This window comes from Oryx dammah, unplaced genomic scaffold (genome assembly GCF_014754425.2).
Source record: "Oryx dammah isolate SB20612 unplaced genomic scaffold, SCBI_Odam_1.1 HiC_scaffold_11209, whole genome shotgun sequence".
Lineage (NCBI taxonomy): Eukaryota > Metazoa > Chordata > Mammalia > Artiodactyla > Bovidae > Oryx > Oryx dammah.
Genome location: NW_024080602.1, coordinates 1,355,933 through 1,373,315, shown reverse-complemented (window position 1 = coordinate 1,373,315; position 17,383 = coordinate 1,355,933). Strand labels below are relative to the sequence as shown.

At 51.9% G+C, this 17,383-nt stretch overlaps 1 protein-coding gene across 8 annotated transcripts in view; it reads right to left on the bottom strand.

The window, feature by feature from the left end:
- Nucleotides 1-17,383, bottom strand: part of LOC120860883 (transducin-like enhancer protein 3) — a 46,785-nt gene that overhangs the window by 23,572 nt on the left and 5,830 nt on the right. For all 8 annotated transcript variants that reach the window (XM_040236591.1, XM_040236593.1, XM_040236592.1 and 5 more), the window contains exon 5: nt 1,473-1,535. In XM_040236591.1, the coding sequence (XP_040092525.1) occupies nt 1,473-1,535 (63 nt within the window). The remainder of the gene's footprint in view (nt 1-1,472; nt 1,536-17,383) is intronic.

The following is a 17,383-nucleotide window of genomic DNA, read 5'->3' as shown; positions in this document are numbered from 1 at the left end:
GCACGGGATAGGCAGGGCCACAGTCCTAACAGGAGGCAGGCCAGGGCCACTAACCAAAGCAGGACATGGGGGCGGGGAGCCCTCTTCTCAGTGAGCATGTATTACTTTTGTAATGAAAACGTCCCATAATTTTAAGTTAATGTAAACGAGCCAAAAGATGGCTATTTGTCAACTGTCGCCCTCTACCACAGGAAACACAATCTTTATTCGAGGCCTCTGAGAAAGAGCTGGACATCAGACGATGCTGCTGCATGACTGCCCCCTTCCTAAACGCAGCGACAATATTGGCGTCCACGCGACAGGAAGGTGTCCTGTTTTTAGGAGAGGCAGCCTGAGTAGGGAGGAGGCTGTGAGTTGTCAGGATGTTTGCAACTCCATTCGAAGGGTTCAGAAGAAAAGTACATGTACCCATACTCAACCTATATCTATCTAAACAGAAAACAAACCAAAAAAGTATGTGTCTAAACAGAGGGCAAACACAGCACAACGAACCCTGATCTAAGCTACAGCCCTGGGTGATGCTGTGTGAGGCAGGTTCGTCAGTTACTCCAGGGTGGGACGCTGATGGTGGGGAGGCTAGGGGACAGCTCTGTACCATCCACTCAGCTTCGCTATGAACCTCAAAGCACTCTAAAAAATTAAGTCTATTTAAAAAAAAAAAAAAACACTTTTTTTTTTAAGAGCATTCATTCCCTTCAGCCTTGGGGTAGTACTGCCTTCATAAGGCAGTTGTCTCCCCTAGTGGGCTGCGAGACACGAGGGCATCACTTACATCCTGCTTTTACAGGAATTCAATCAGGCAGGGGTCAGTACTCCCGCTCAAGAGACCTAGCACCCAGGAGGGAGTGCAGGTGTTCTCAGCCACGGAGGAGGCCTGAGGGCAGGCCTGTCCGAGCTGCAGTGAGCTCTATGGGCCCCTCTCGGCAGCCCACCCGTCTGCCCTGCACCAAGGGGCCTCTTTGGAGAGGGTTTTCTCCTACTGCCCACCAGTCCAGCACTGTCTCAGGTCGGGGCTGAGGGGGTCTCCTGGAAAGAGCACTTGGAAGACGACGTGACTGACTCGGCCGTCCTTCTGATGAGTCAGAACCTTTGGGTAAGTGGTTCCCCGCACAGGGTCTGGCTCCTGGCACTGACTGGGCAGGCTTCCTTGCTCTTAGATGTCTCCAGGCGTGGATGCTGGGCCATGGGGAAGCCGAGGCTGGGAATGCTGGCTTGGACAGGCCGAAGGGTGGGAACGGGAAGAGGCAGAGGTACCCACTGCCCACTGTTGGCTCCATCACAGGCTGGGACCCTCCTTCTGGGGCTCAGGCAGAAGCAGGGAACAGCTTCCACCAGAAGAAGGAGCAAACGGCCTCTCTGATATGCCAGAGAAGGTTGTGTAAAGCCCCAGGTTGTCAGCTTCTGTCCACATGAACGGATGGACAGGGGCCACTCTGAGAAGGCACAGAAGACAAAGCAAAAGAAGGTCTTACCTCTTGTGACAGGAAAGGCATGATCTGTGCTAAAATCGTGTTCAGCCTCTTCGCAATCTCTGTCTGCAAAGGGAAAGAGGCTGCGTGAGGCTCAGGCAAATAAATCAAGTCGCCGAAATGTCAGACTGTGGAAGGGCAACCCCCCCCCCCCCAAACCACAGGCCCTCGACAGGCTCCGTCCTTCCACCCTCTATGGACCTCCTGCCAGGAGGCCTCGCTGAATCCACAGCGTGAAGCAATTCCTTCCAACTCCCTCCAACCAACCCAATTTCCAGGAGCTCCAATTTCCTATCAAAGGTGGTCTCCGTGTTTGGTTCAGAGTATACAGTTCGCCTCCTCTGGAATGAAAGCCCTAACCAAAACAATGCAAAGCTAAACAGGAACCACCCCCATACCACCCACTGCGGCGAAACCTTTCACAAGAGCGAAGCAGCGCAGTGAGAAGGAACTGCTTTGCCCAGTGGCCCCCACGGGCAACTGCAATTCAGACTCTCAGACGCCCAGACACATCAGGAGGTGGTGGAAGACCATGGACGCAAGTGCCAAGCGCCCCCTGGGGCCAGCCTCATGCCCAGTGATGTGCAGCTGAGAGGGTTTCCCCTCACTCCCACTTCCCACTGCTGCCTCTCCCGCAGCAGACCAACCCCTCGCCCTTCCAGCGCTGTCCAGCCAGAAATCCCACCATCAATGCTTCCTTCTGGGGAGATCAAGCCTTGCCTTCTCTAAAATGCTGCTCAGGACATTAACTATCGGAACCCTAGCCTTTCATCTAAGCTGACCACAGAAAGGCAGATCAATTCTCTGCCCCATCCTAACACTCCAGAAAAGATCACATTCAGAAAAACATCAACTGGGGGCTTCCCTGGTAGTCCAGTGGCTAACACTCTGCACTCAAAATACAAGGGGCCAAGATCCATCTCTGGTGAGGGAACTAGATCCCACATGCTGTGTGTTGCAGCTAACATCCGTCATGGCCAAATAAGTAAGTATTAAAAAAATAAAAAAGAAGAAAGAAAAAATCAACTGTTTTTGCCATCCATCTATGTGAGCCATCTCAAATGAAGAATGGTTTTAAAAAAGAAAAAAGAGTGGGGCTAAATGGTTAACAGTCCAGATAGGAAGGCTGAGGACCACTGACAGACAAGTCTCAGAATTGCCTTTCTTATCTCATTCTGAATCCCAAGGCTGCTGGGACTGAGGTCCCAGAGCTGGCTTCAGAGCTCTCATCAGCACATAGCAATCTTTGAGAGACAAAACCATGACAACAGCCTTTAAAAATCTGTGATCATCTGCATGTCAAATGACTCCGGATGAGAAATCCTTGTGCATTTAAAGTAAAAGCAATGCTGTCTGAAGGCTTACAAGCAGACCCTGGCCCTAAGGAGAATTCGTGGGGCCAGCACCCCTACTACCCCAACCCCCCACCACAACCCGTCCCCAGCCACTGATGAAGATGCCTCTGGGTGGTGAAGAGACGGGTCTCAGGCTAGCAATCTATGGGTTTTTGTGGGCCCACATCCCAGGGCTGCTGGCTGCAGTGCAGGTTCCAACACAGACCCCTTGTCCAGAGCAGCAACGGCTCCTGGGTGGGGGTCACAGATCACAGCTCTCTCCTGGAACACTCTAGATTGGGCACTGGGGGTAAAAGCAAGTCTTTGGTGTGAAAGACTGTCTCTCATATCCTGGACCAACCAGTGCCAATAATGGTCCCATTTCCAAACTCATCCTTGGCTGAGTTCCAAGGGAGGGACTCACAGCCACATCTGTACTTTTGGGGTTTACTTCAACAAGGATACTGTACAGGAGGGTTTGCCGCAGCATCAGTGCCATCCACATATGTGCTCAGTTGCGTCCGACTCTGTGTGACCCCATGGACTGTAGCCCACCAGGCTCCTCTTGTTCACAGGACTTCCCAGGCAAGAGTACTGGAGTGGGTTGCCATTTCCTCCTCCAGGGGATCTTCCTGACCCAGGGATCGAGCCTGACTCTCCTGCACTGCAGGTGGATTCTTCAGCACTGAGCCACCTGAGACGCCACGCTACACACATTTGGGGCCAGAGAAAACTCTGTTGGGCGGGGCTGTTCTGGGCACTGCAGAGTTTTTAGCAGCAGCCCTGGCCTCCGCCCACCAGATGCCCAGCATTCATACTTCTAAGTCTCCTGGGACGATTACTATCGTATAAATTATTAATCTAGGTGAGTGGAAAGAGTTCTAGTCCAAAACAGGGTCCCTTCTCATTTCTTTTCACTTTTTCTTCTCCCACATTGACTGATAGTGGGAAAGGGAGATGAAATAGAAGCGTCAGAATTGTATATGTCAGGAATTCTAGAAACAATCAGCTCAGCCCAAACCTGTATAGAACAACATAGTCACTCACCTGTCACATGTTTATGTGCCAATTAAGACTAGAAAGGTTTAAAATACAAAGCAAAGAGAAATCAACAAAATAAATCATCCTTACCAATGAGCTTAGGGAGCTCACTGGTCCAATGTCTCTTACCTCAAATGACTGGCTTAGCAGAGGCTGGGACATGATAGATGCTCAGTAAAATCTAGAGGCAAAAGAATCTCACTGGCTTCCCTGCATGCGTGTTTCAAGACTTCATATTACAGTGTCCCCTGGCTGGGGATGTGGGCCTGCTTCAGTGTGGGCAGCATTAGGGGGAGGGGCAGTGGTGGACAAAATGCTGACCTACAACCGGGAGATGGAGCGGGCAGCAGCTCAAGCAGTGGTCAAGCCAGACCAGTCACAAGGCACCCAGCGGGTCCCTAGCTGCTGCCTGCTCCTCAGCCAGGAAGGCAGGCGGCAGGCTCGAACCTTCCCTGTCACTTTGGCCCAGTCAATAACTATAGGTCTTACCATCTTTGGGGTGGTTATCAAGGAGTCCTGTGCGTGCACGCTAAGTCACTTTAGTTGTGCTTGGCTCTTTGTGACACTTTGGACTGTAGCCCAGCAGGCTCCTCTCTGTCCATTGGATTCTCCAGGCAAGAATGCTGGAGTGGGTTGCCATGCCTTCCCCCAGGGGATCTTCCCTGACCCAGGGACTGAACCTAGGTCTCCTCCATCTCCTGCATCAGCAGGCAGATGCTTTACACTATCGCCACCTCGGAAGCCCATAAAGGAGTCCTAGCTGTTGCTTACTTCCTCTAGCAAACAGGTCGTGTCAAGATTTTGGTAGGTGAAGGGACAAAAGAAAAAGCAGCCAGCCAGCCTTCCCTGCACCTTTTAGCAAACGTGTGGCCATAGGCTGCCTCCAGGTGGAATCTTCCCTTGCAGGGCCTGGTCCAGAGCCCAGCATCCTCTGGTTATGAGGAACAACCTGCTGGGATTCATGTAGCTCCAACTGGTTCCAGGCTTGGCATCCAGGCTACAAGATGACCACAGCTGGGTCACTCCGAACAAGTCCCCTCTCATCTCTCCTTTCCACCACGGGGAACAGTTCTTGCCTTCACAAGTCAACCAAGAGTCAGCAGAACAAGATACAGAATATTCCAGAGGCTTGGGATATCAGCCTTCAGGCTCTCTCCTGGGGCCCAGACTCAATGAATAGCAGCTTCGCTGAGAGGCAGGACGGACTCCGGTCCATCATGGGTCAGGACTACATAGGGTTGGGGGGTAGGGGAGGGAGGTGGTGTCACCCTTGGTCCCTGTTCTTGGGTCTGGGGATTTCTTTCTGGGGGGAAGTGGGGGTGGAGAAAGTATGCAAACCCCATCCCTCCCAGCTGGGACTGTCCCCTGCTACGGACAGCACCACCCTCGTCTCCCCACCACATGGAAGCAGGAATTGAGCCTTGGTCATCTCTAAACCGGTGGCTCGGTGGTAAAGAATCCTCCTGCAATGCAGGAGACAAGGGAGAAGTGGGTTCCATTCCTGGGTTGGGAAGATCCCCAGAAGGAAATAGCAAACCATTCCAGTCTTCTTGCCTGGGAAATCGCATGGACAGAGGAGCCTGGCAGCTACAATCCATGGGGTTGCAAAGAGTCAGACACGACTGGGCAACTAAGCACACAGACCAATCCAAACCCGAGTTCAGCATACAGCAGAGGGTCAAAGAATGAACAGGAAAACTGTTCCCTAAACGACTTTAATTTTTTAATGTTTATTTTTTTGAGGGTGGTGACTGAGGATAGGCAGCTCTGCAAATAGAAAGTTGGCCTGACAGAACCACTCTTAACAACAACAATAATAATAGCTAATATCCACAAATCCAGCTGTTCTGAGCATTTTACATGTGTGAGCTCACAAGAACCCTATAGGGAAGGCACTTCTATAAATCTCCAGTTTTCAGATGGAGAAACTGACGCCTGGCAATTAAGCAACTTCACTAAACGACTTCCTACCAAGAAGCCAAATTTCGACATTTTGAGAGAGCTCAGAGAAGCATTTTTGAAAGAAAAACTACTGTCAGGGTTAATAATTGACAGCATTTCCGAATAGAACAGCTGTTAAAACAGCATTTGATCCAATTCAAACAAGCTCTAAACATCGCTTCCAAGAAAGGAAAGAAAAAAAGAATCAAGACGTGTGACTTCAACAATCAGGACAGGTCACAAATCACAAACTGGAACTAGAGCCTATGTTGGAAAAGTCCTTCTGGCAATGCCGGGCATCCCGTTATCAATATGGCAGCTGGGGCTCGCGGGGTAGACCTCCACCCTTCCCTCCATCTTGGCCTCAGCAAAGCCTCTGCCTTCTAGTCAGAGCCTTGGAGGGGACCCTGGGGGGAGGATGCCAGGCAGCTGGAGGATGGCTTCCTTTGGAAAAAGGTGTTTGGGGAGCCTGGTGCTGCCTTTGAAAGTTCCTTTTCAAGTGTGGTTCAAAGAAGGCAGCTTTGCTGGGGGAAAAACATCATTCCTCAGAAGGAACTAATCTACTCAACACAGAGAAGCGTGCGCAGAGATCCTGCGAAATCCGGAGTCTGCGCTCCCAACTGGCTCTGGCTGCGGGAGGAACATCTGCCCCGCGTCTCCATCGAGACTGTTAAGCAAATAAATGTCGGAACACAGGAGAGTAGGGGGCGAGTGTAATTTCCCCTAGAGCTGTCTGCTCAGTGTGCCTGAGGAACTCCCATTCACACAATCATCTCCTCACTGTGGCAGGGTCTCGGGGCATCCTGCTATAAACAGAGGGCTTTCTCAAAGTACACTGCTCCAGTCACTCCCAGCCACTCACGTTTGCTGCGGTTCCCATCCCTCTGACCTCTGACCCAGGACACTTAATGGAGCTGGAACCTGCCCTTGGCCCACACCCTCAGCAGCCTCTTGCTCCGGGCCTGCAGACTTCAGCCTGCCTTTGGCTTGTCTTTTTTTTTTAATTTAAATACCTGCTCAAGAAACAACCGACAGCCACTTCCCCAAGACTCACTCTCTGGTATTTAAACTGCCCAGTAGGATCAGGTCTACAAAATGCAGACTTCATTCTAACCTCAGCCAAATACAAACAAGGAGAGAGAGGAACCTGACTGCTTTAGAGTTCTGAACCCTGAGCCACACAGAAATGACCTGCGTGGATTTGGGCAAATCCCTTCCCTCATCTGGGCTTCAACTTTATTGTCTGCAAAACAGGGGGACGATAACAAGATCCAAGAGCCATCGTTTAGAGTCTGAGAATACTAAACGCTCCCAAGTTGCTCTGTGACACAGGGATTCTTTCTTCCAGAAAGCTCAGAAAAGTAGAGCCGAGCATGAGTTTAAAGGATGAGCAGAGAGGCAAGCCACCTTGAAATGTGGATGGACCTCGAAATGTGGATGGATGCTGGGTGGTGTGGGCGAGACTGGGGCTGGCTGGGGCTTGGTGCCTGGGACCAGCCTTTATGGCACGCGAACCATTCAAGTGTGTCCATCAGACAAACTGCCCACAACAGTCACAGAGCGGGCAAAAGCAGGGATGTCCTATCCTCCCTGCGAGTGTCCAGCTGCTCCTGTCTGGGTTCTTTCCACGATTCACAAGGAGCTGCAGCCAGCCAGGAAAGGGCCCCTTAAGGTGTTTCATTCAGCAGGAAGAAACCACTGCCTCTCTGTGAGGCAGCCAAGGGGCCGCTCCTAGGTTCCTGCGATCGCTTCCAAAACAAGGACTTCTTCACCGGACAACCACGCAGGCTCTTGGAAAGAGCTGTGTGATTCTGGAGATGCGTTTGTGGATGTGTGTGAGAAAGATGAGCTGAGGAAAAGATACCTATGTGAGACACTGAGTTATATTCCAAGCCACGTGGAATGCTGGCTTTCTCGCCAGCTCCGTGTCTGACAAGCCATGTGACCTCTGAAAAGTCACACCCTGGTGGCTGGGCCTCTTGAAGCATGTATGTCTGAGGCGGCCACTTCAGTCTGCTCTGAGGTTCTTGAATTTGAATCAAGTTTTACCTAGCTCTCTGACATACGTCCTGGGGTGTTCAAAGTGAGTCTATCTCACCTTGAAGTAACATCACAGGGGCAGAAGGAGAGGTTGGAGGCCGCGCAGAAGGCAGAAGGGCCAGCAGCCAGGTGCCACAGTCACCCAGCAATCAAATGTTAGAAGATTCTAGAACAATGCAGCCGAGCAATTTTACCTTAAAATATCCCATTGCATTTCCTAGGCAATTCTAAATTGATAGGCCCTCAATTATTGGACTACAAGATGAAATTCCTTGCCAGGTAGTTTCTCCTCGGACCAAACTCAGATAGCACGGAAATAAAATAAGTGGGTGTTTTATCAGCAGAGGGAAGGAAGTCCAGGGAGGGTTGAGGCCTCCAGCAAAAGCCGGGGCAGGGCTCCCAGGCCCTGCTCCATCCCTACCATGTACAGGCTCAATGAGAGAACAGTTCCACGGTATCTTTAAGAAGGGGGTGAATAAATGACCCACTTAGCAGCCAGGGAGATAATGACCCCTGCTCCTGGAGGGGCTGGGGAGGTTTACATCACAGATCACTCAATGATAGGTGAGCCTCCTTAAAGGCCCTTTTAGCACTGACATATTGATCAAATTATATATAACTACAACGCCATTAAATATTTATGCTTCCGAGGAAGCCTGCTGAATTCTTTATGCCGGGAGGGCTTGGAACAAGAAAAGGCCCAGCCCTGGGATGACCCTGAGGATCTGTCTCCTGGGGGAGGGCAGGGATGCTGCCGGGAGCTGGCCTCTGACACTGGCCCCCACGCCCTTCACACAGAGTAAGGATGGCAGCCCTCACCTGCCAAGGGCAGATGAAAGGCGAGGGAATCTTGGGGCCTAGGTGTGACGTGACCCGGCCGTGTGCTCCACTGAAAGGGGTCTCACCTTCCTTTTGTGTGCTCACCAGAAACCTTAGACGCTTTCTGCAAGAGTCCAGGGAGGAAGGGAATTGGGAATGGTGATGCTGTGAGGAAATGAGGGAGTGGAGCGGGGTGGTGGGGCAGGGTGGGAGGGACAGAGTTAGTGTCTAGGCCACCAACCCTGGAAAGAGCTGGCAATGCGATGTCCGGAGACCTGCATGCCTGCCCCCGGTGTGTCCTGCGCTAGGCCCTCAGCTTCTGTTGCATAAATGAGGCAGATTTGGGTTCCAGATAATGTTCAGTGCTCTCAAAACCAAACTCAGTGCTGTGTGCAAGTGAGTACCCTGTCCTGGAGAGCGTTCAACTCCAACCCTACAGACACACGGGGGTGGACACCACTCCATGGGAGGGACCTGGAAATTTGACAGCCAAGTCCCTCTCTGCCTCTAAGACTTTCATTTCCCAGACTCTCAGTTTCCATCCACCGGGCTTCCTGTTAACAAGATCCAATAATCTTTAAATATTTGTTCACTTTAATTTCTTGGTTTCTAAAACACATTAAACTCTGCCCGCCTCCCACCCCGACTCCAGGGAATGGTCCTCAAAGAGCCTGCTTGTATAGATGAAACAGGGAAAAGTCTTTTCAAATTACAGCTTCTCCCAACACTGTCCATTCATCCCAGGCACGGCCAACCCACCAACCCCCTCCCCATCTCTCCCTCCCCTCCCCTCAGATAACCCGGCCCCCCTCCCCCACCTTCCCAGACTCCATTGGCCAACTCCTGCCAGGAGGAAAAATTCTCAATTCATCCCTGTGGGGTTGCCATGGCAACCCCCAGCCACCTAATCCCCCTTGGAACATTATGCAAATCTCCCTTTGCCCCTCAACAGGCTGTAAAAGTCACATTACCCTTGCAGAGGCAGCTCGTTAAATTTTGGGGGTCTCCCTGTAAGGTCAGGGCTACAAATGAAGCATTGGCTATGAATTTTAAGGATGGGGCTCTCTGGGAAACCTGGGGGGCAGGAAGGGGAAAGCAGGATGTCAGAGTATTCCTTAACAGACTGTCTGTGGGCAGAAACAGCCCCATTTTACCCTCACCACCAAGTTCACAACCCAAGAACAAGTCCTTTTCCTAGTTTAAAAGTGTCAGAGGGGCCTTGCATCCCCAGACAAAGATGGCAGGACTGGTGGCGTTTCATAGGCCGTAAAAATCAAGATCAGGTATTTCAGAACTTGTTTATATGATCGGCTCCCTCTCAGGCTGGCCTTCTCCCAAACCGCCAGCACATTCAACATCTCATTTTACAGATGAAGAAAACAGCCCAGAGAGGGCCTGGCTGCCCAAGGTCACACAGCAAGGCAGTGGCCCAGAACCAGACTTCCTCCTCCTCCATCACGGATTCTCAAGCAGGGCAGCTCTGGCTCCCCTGGGGACATTTAGCAGTGTCTAGAGACATTTTGGGGTGTCACAACTGAAGTGGTGCCACTGGAATTAGGAGGTAGAGCAACGCTGCTAAACATCCCAGGACAACCCCACCACAAAGAACTATCTGGCCCCCAAATGCCAACAGTGCCCAGGGTGAGAAACCCTGGTCTACGCATCACTGACACTTATATTTCACTGAATTCTTAAAATCTCTGTCTGAGGACTTCCCAACACTGGAATTGAAGCCCTGATGCACAGGTGGGTCTGGAGGTGGGCCAGTGGGCAGACCACAAAAGACCACACCTTGCTGTGGCCTCTGGATAAAGATCACTGGTCCAAATGAAACGAGCCTAGTTCCCAGTTCTGAACCCGCCCCTGGTCGACCGTGAGACCGCAATCCAGTCACTTAAACACTTGAAACACCCGTGTTCCTACTGTGAGATGGGGCTTAAGATGTCTACATGGTAGGGCTGGCATGGTGGAGCCAACCAGTCACAAACGAGAAAGGGCTCTAGGAAGTCTTACAACGTTAGCAACGTTAGCAACACCAAGATCCTCACTCTCTGAGGCCTTGGCAGCTCCGGGGACTGTCCAGTTGTGAGAAGCCCTTGTTGAGGTCTCCCCACACACAAAGGAGTCAATACATCATCTCACATCACCCTCAAAACACTATAAATGCACAGGCCCATCTATGATGCCGCCGGCCACTCGCGGCTAGTGAATGTTCACTAAAGTTCAACTCGAAACTCAGTTCCTCAGTCACAGCAGACACACTCCAAGGCTCAAGAGCCCCATGCGGCTGGTGGCCGCCATACTGAACAATAAGACAGACATTTCCATGACTGCAGAAAGCTCTACCAGGCAACACTGCTCTAAAGGTAGGCAGGCATCCTCATAACCTCTGTTACAAATTCAAGTTCACAGAGGACAAATGGGCCACCAAGTCACACAGCCAGTAGACCCTGATTGAGGACTCAAACCTAAGTTTGTCTGACTCCAAAGTCTGTTTCTTAGCCACCAGGTCAGGCCAGTTTCCAGATCCTGGTACTCTGCCCCTAACTTCCCAGGATCCCTGCTTTGAGAACCAACTGACTTCTGATGACGAAACTCTGATTCCACCAGCACCTTTGTGAAAAAGGGTTTATCAATGACCTGGAGGCCTGGGAAATGCCTAATATTCCTGTAGAGCCAGACGACTGAGAAAGGGATGTGGTCAGAGGGACAGAGAGGGAGAGCCAGGGAAAGGTGGTCCTTTGAGAAGGAGGGGGTAGGAATCAGGTATGAGATGAGAAATCAAAACATGGATAACACAGGAACTTCCTGGTAGTCCAGTGGCTAAGACTCCAAGCTCCAATGGAGGGAGCCTGGGTTCCATCTCTGGTGAGGGACCTAGATCCCACAGGCCACAACTAAGTCCCAGCACAGACAAATTAAATTAAAAAAAAAAGGGGGGGGGCTAAGAGAGAGGATCACATACATACATACATACACACACACACACACACACACACACACACACACACCCCACCTTAAGGGATCCCTGCAGACTTGAGCTCCATGGTGCCACACACACTTCCCAGGTGACACGGCCAGAGTCAAGCCAACAGGGGGAGCACCCTGGCAAGGGCAGGGTGCCTCTCTGGGGCTCTAACGCTCCTCATTTCTGGCTGGCTTCGTAGAGAGCTGTTTCCCTGGGATGAAGTGGGAGGCCCTGGGAGACAGGGTTCCTGACCTCAGTCTCTCCAGAGTCATGCCCTAGGACTCCTACTCTTAGGCCAAGCAAGAAGACGGCAGTCTGCAGGCCTCTCCACGGGTGATGGAGCTCTGAGAAGAGTCCCTGTCTCTTCTCAGAGGAAGGGTTTGAGGAGATGCTAAAGCGCCCACTGGCCGATCAGGCCCCGGCCAGCTCACCGCCTCCATCTGCCTCATCTCATCTGTATGTCTTCCCACCAGACCATTCAGCCCCTCCCTCTAGACCATTTGGCACCACCTGTAGCTTCTCCACAGGGCCACACAGAGTTGGACATGACTGAAGTGACTTTAGCAGACACACGTAGCTTCTCCCAGGCCCGTGAGGCTGCCCAACGTCTTCCTGGGCAGGAAGTCTTGACAGAGCCTGTACCCAGCCCCACCTCAGCTGGAGGACGGACTCCTGTCCTGGCTCTCCAGTCTACGTTAAACTGCCTTGCTCCTCCCTAGCAGATATCACCACTGATTCCCAAACCATCTGCCAAGATGTTGTTTCAAACCAGAAGAACAGATCTGTTAAGGGCTCTCCTTTAAGAAGCCCTGGGAGACTGGGTAGGGGCCCCTCCTCCAACCCTTCGTCACACCATCCTCACCTACTGGCTGGCTGGTGAAGGCGTTTAAAACCAAAGAAAGCCTCCCCAGCTGACCAGGCAGGAAGAATCCCCTCCTCTGCCCCTTGTTGCATAGAGTTGGAAAAAACTCTTTTTGCGTTTGAGGGAAGACATAGCCTTCCAGTGCAAACTAAGAAGTTCTCATTCGGAATTAAAAGAAAAAAAAAAAAGTCGAAGAGCTGTGAACAATGGTTATCAAGGATTTAAAAGGGCAATGAGATAAGGCCCCGGCACTTGGAACTCCAGGCCCATATAGATAGCTAAGGCATGACAGGCATCACTGACTAAGTTACCTCCAAGCCATTAACCCTTGCTTCCTGCTGCTCATGTCCTCCTATAATCTAAGTCCAGCGTGCTTTCCCGGCTCTTCCCCGTTCCTTATCCCTCATGCCTCTGCTTTATCATCTTTCCCCAAGTTGCTGGTTCTCACCCCTCTCCTTTCTTCCCCTCTCACACTGCCCTGTCATGTGAGGGGGGGTGGGGGGGACACGCTCAAGCCTATTAAAGACACATTAAAATACAGGTTTATTACACATACTTCTTAAGCCTGGCAACGTTCCCAGAAGGTCGGTGATGTTACAAAGGGTCAGGGAGCGGCCCCCCAAAACTGGAATATAACAGTCCTGGTCTGTGCCTGCTTGTGCGTGCTCAGTTGCTAAGTCAGGTCTGAGTCTTTGCAGCCCCATGGACTGTAGCCCATCACGTGAAAGTCGCTGTCGTGTCCAACTATTTGTGACCCCATGGACTACACAGTCGGTGGAATTCCCCAGACTGGAATATGAGAGTGGGTAGCCATTCCCTTCTCCAGGGGATACTCTGTACCCAGGAATCGAATCGGGCTCTCCTGCACCGCAGGCAGATTCTTTACCAACTGAGCTACGAGGGAAGCCCTATAGCCCGCCAGGCCCCTTCTCTAGCAACAGGATTTCCCAGGCAAGAATACTGGAGTGGGTTGCCATTTCCTCCTCCAGGGGACCTTTCTAACCCAGGGATCAATCCGGGGTCTCCTGCATTGCAGGCAGATTCTTTCCCTGGCCTGAGCCACCAGGGAAGCCCAACAGTCCGAGTCCCCCACAAAATACACCCCGTGCACCCACGATGGGCTCAGAAGCCTCTGTGAACACAAAAGGTCTTGTCCCTCACTGTGCTCACAGACTCACTGCGGCCCCACACGCTCCCCTCCCACCGCAGCCCCAGCTTAGGAACAGAGCCTGGTGGCACCCTGAAGCATACAGGTCGTCTTCACAGCCCAGGCCTTTCCTGACACGCTCGGACGCTTTCCTCCTGCTGTGCTTGTCCTGGACCCACATGCCTGTGAGTTTAGGTTTCTAAGACAAAAACGTCTTATCTGCTTTGCAAACAAGTGCTCCGCAAATGTGAAAGCCTGTATTATTATAGTCTCTAACTACAGATCAGAATTTTCACTCTGTCTTCGATAAAGGCTTTCTCTTGGCAGTGTCTAGGTGGCGGCAGCTGCCCCAGGATCGCACCCGTGTCCCTCGCGTGGCAGGTGGACAAAATGGGGGCCCTCTACGGAGACAAGGCCACGGCCACAGCCAGACTCAACCCCAACAGGGCTCCCCGGTCATCTCAGCCCCACTGCTAGGAACTTTGTTCTTCCTTCACCCCGTAATGGATCAGGGAAGGTTTTGGTTATAGCAATGAAGGGAACCCCTTCTCAAAAGGCTACTGCACCATCAAAGTCATGATGTCGGTGGGGGTGAAGTGGAGGGAGTCATTTGTTCTCAGGCAGAATCTTCAGGGCTGAGTCAATGGGTCCCCCTGTTAATCCCTGAAGCTGGGATGAACATCCCCTGCAGAAGAGAGGTCCCTGCCCTACTCATCCTCATGATTTCCTGAGGGACCTCTGTACAGAAGGGCCTCCTAGAATCTCCTTTCAAGGGCTTAGAGGGTTCTAATCTGACTCCCCAAAGGCCAACCCCTTTCTCCCTCAGGTGGCCTCTGCCTGCTCATCCACAGTAACAAGGTGACATCTTGGAAGCCTGCCCTACTCCACCCTCACGCTCACCGGGCAACATCCTTACCCACCGAAGAACTCTGCATCACTGCCGGGGAGAACTGCAACTCCCCCCGTTACCTCCTCCAGAAGACCCTCAGGGGAGGCACCCCCCCCCACCGCATACCCCACAGGCTGCCTGCAGTGGATGGCACACCAGACCTTACTTCTGCAGCGGCAGGAAATCCCCCCTTCCCTAAGTTTCTCCTTAGCCTCAACTTGAGAGGGAACATTTCTTTTGAAAGGCAAGAGGAAAAAAAAAACAAAAGCCAAGGGAGAAAAGCAAAGAGAGAAGGGGAGAGAATGCATCTTGGCTGTGAGTCTCGGAGAGCATTTGTTGAAAACAAGATATTGTCCCTTTAAGCATATAAAAACAAGGCCCTTGAGCGCGCAGTTCTCACTCTGGTACACAATTATGGGTGCTTTCAGCTGTCTAGCACTACTTCAAGTGCTCTCTTAAACCAGACTGTCAATGGCATGTTGAAAGCTATTTTGCTGGCTTGCTATCATTAATAGCAAAGTGGAGAGCTGGGCTGATGAGAATTAAATATGGGGGAGGGGGCGGGTCATAACCAGTCATTACAGAATTACCAATATGAGCGAGAAGACAATGCCACTTTGGGGGATAAAGTTCAAACCAGCAGATGATGGTGGGGTAGCCAGCAGGGGAGGGAGACAGACTGCAGGGAGCAGCCCCCACCCCACCCCCCAGCCCGGCAGATGGACGCGGGCCAGCCGTGGAGAGCCATCTGGGACGGAGGAGCCACAGAGCAGCGGGTGTGAGCGCCGAGAGGCCTTGGAGATCACTTCGCTGCAACATGTCACCACCTCGCCTCCCGCCCCAAGTGGAGTCCCTCCTCCCCTCCCCACAGCCGGTTCTCAAGACTTGTGGACTTGTGGCTTCCGGGACACCACATAGCGCTGTGTTTCCAAGGGCTGCTGCCACCCCCAGAGGAGCCTCCCGGGGCGCCTGCCTAATGAACAGGGCCCTCGCTTTAAGACTCGGCTCAGGTAACAGCCCGCCGGTGTAGTCTTCTCTGACCCGACTCCCCTTTCCCAGGAAGAATGAGTTGCTCTGTCCCCGGGTGCTCCTCCCGTGACACTGGCCCGGTTAGCACTTACCTCACTGCATTGCAATGACTTATTTAGATGCCCGACTCCCCCGAGGAGGGAAGGGTGTCTGTGAAACCAGCCCCAGCCCACACCCAGCCCAGCCCAGGCCCCTAATACCCGTTTTGGGAATCAGTCCAACCCCTTCATTTGACTGATGAAGAACCTGGATGCTGAGCCAGAGGAGGAAGTAGGGGGAAGCCCCGCAAGAGCAATTCCCACCCCCATCCCCCCCATCCCCCCCCCCCGCCCCGCCTACTCACAAGGCTGGGGGAATGGGAATTCCACCCTCTGACACCACAGTAATCCTGGGCAAAGAAAAAGCAATGTGTTTACCGAGCACCTATTATGTGCAAAGCACACATAGGAGACCTCAACAGAGGGGCTCCCCACAGATACTGAGACTTTGTGCACACGGACCAGTGGGACACCCCACTGAGGTCTGGCCTGGAACACCTTTCCCTGGTATCCCAGGATTTTGTATAAACGAGATGAAAAACATCTTCCCCACACAGGAAGAAAAAGGGAATCCATCCCTTGACTGACTTACTTCAACAACAAAAAGGTAAAAAAAAGGATCTCTTACACAAGACTAGCCCCTTCCTGTATGAGAGGAAGGAGGAAGCCACAGACAGAAAGAGGAGCTCCTGGTCCGGCAGGATTCATGAAGAGTCTTCAATAAGGAGCCAGGTCCTCATCTGGGACCAGTTCCCATGATTGGTGGGGACCACGTGCCCATCTCCCAGATCATTTCAATAATAGCGTGGATAAGAAGGAAAAGAGCCAGAAAGCACACAGACCCTCACCCTGACAGCTCCATAAATAAGAAGCAATAGGGTCCAGAGACGGCAGCCTTGAGGGTCCAGGGTGCAGGTTCTTCCTAGGTGGACAGGACAGGGTGAAGGGAACTTTCAACTTGGTGGACCCCAAAGTGGAGCGAGGCAGATACCCTACTCCACTGCTGAAGTGGATAAGAGGAGAGAAGGCTCTGGAGAAGAGCGACAAGGCAAAAACGTCAGAAGGAAATTGAGGCTTTAGAGGGGTTCCTGGATACCAGTATTCTGACCAAAACAAATGATACTCAAAGGTATTTTTTCTTAGCTCAACTCACAGATGCCACACAAACAGGGACTGCCCTAGTATCAAGAAATACGTCCCCTTCAATTTGAGTGTCCCAGCTTCTCCCCACCCAGACTGACTCGACTCCTGGGCAGGGTTTTGGTAACTTCATCATTTGCTGGTCCTCTCGCTCCTCACACCTTTACAGTGGCCAGAGAACTTCAAGATGCCATGTCTGAAGCTCTTCCAGCCCAAGCCCCTTTTTCATGTGGGTGTGAAGGCCCAGAGAGGGGAAGTAATAAATGAAAATGTTCCATCTTCCTTTTCAGCCATGTCCACGGCCACCCCCATGGGCCATCCTCATCCTCAGGTGAAAGATTCACAGGCTTTATCACCTCACTGTGCCTGTGAACCTTCTCTCCGGGATTGCTGTTTATTACCAGGCGCAATGAATCATTAGTTGTGCAAATAGCTGGCGGTTCAGAAGAGGACCCTGGGCAGGCAGAGGCGATTCAGCTGATATGGTTATACAACCCGAAATGGGGGACTTTGGACTCGCCAGGTCTGTAGCCTTAACCTCCTGAGATAATAACGCAGAAAGCAGCAATGGTAATTAAAGACACAGAGTGCTATTAGTTAGTAAACGAGCACTCTTCATTTCTTGAGTTTTGCTAAAAGAGCTGGGTCGGGAGGAGAAGTGGTAAC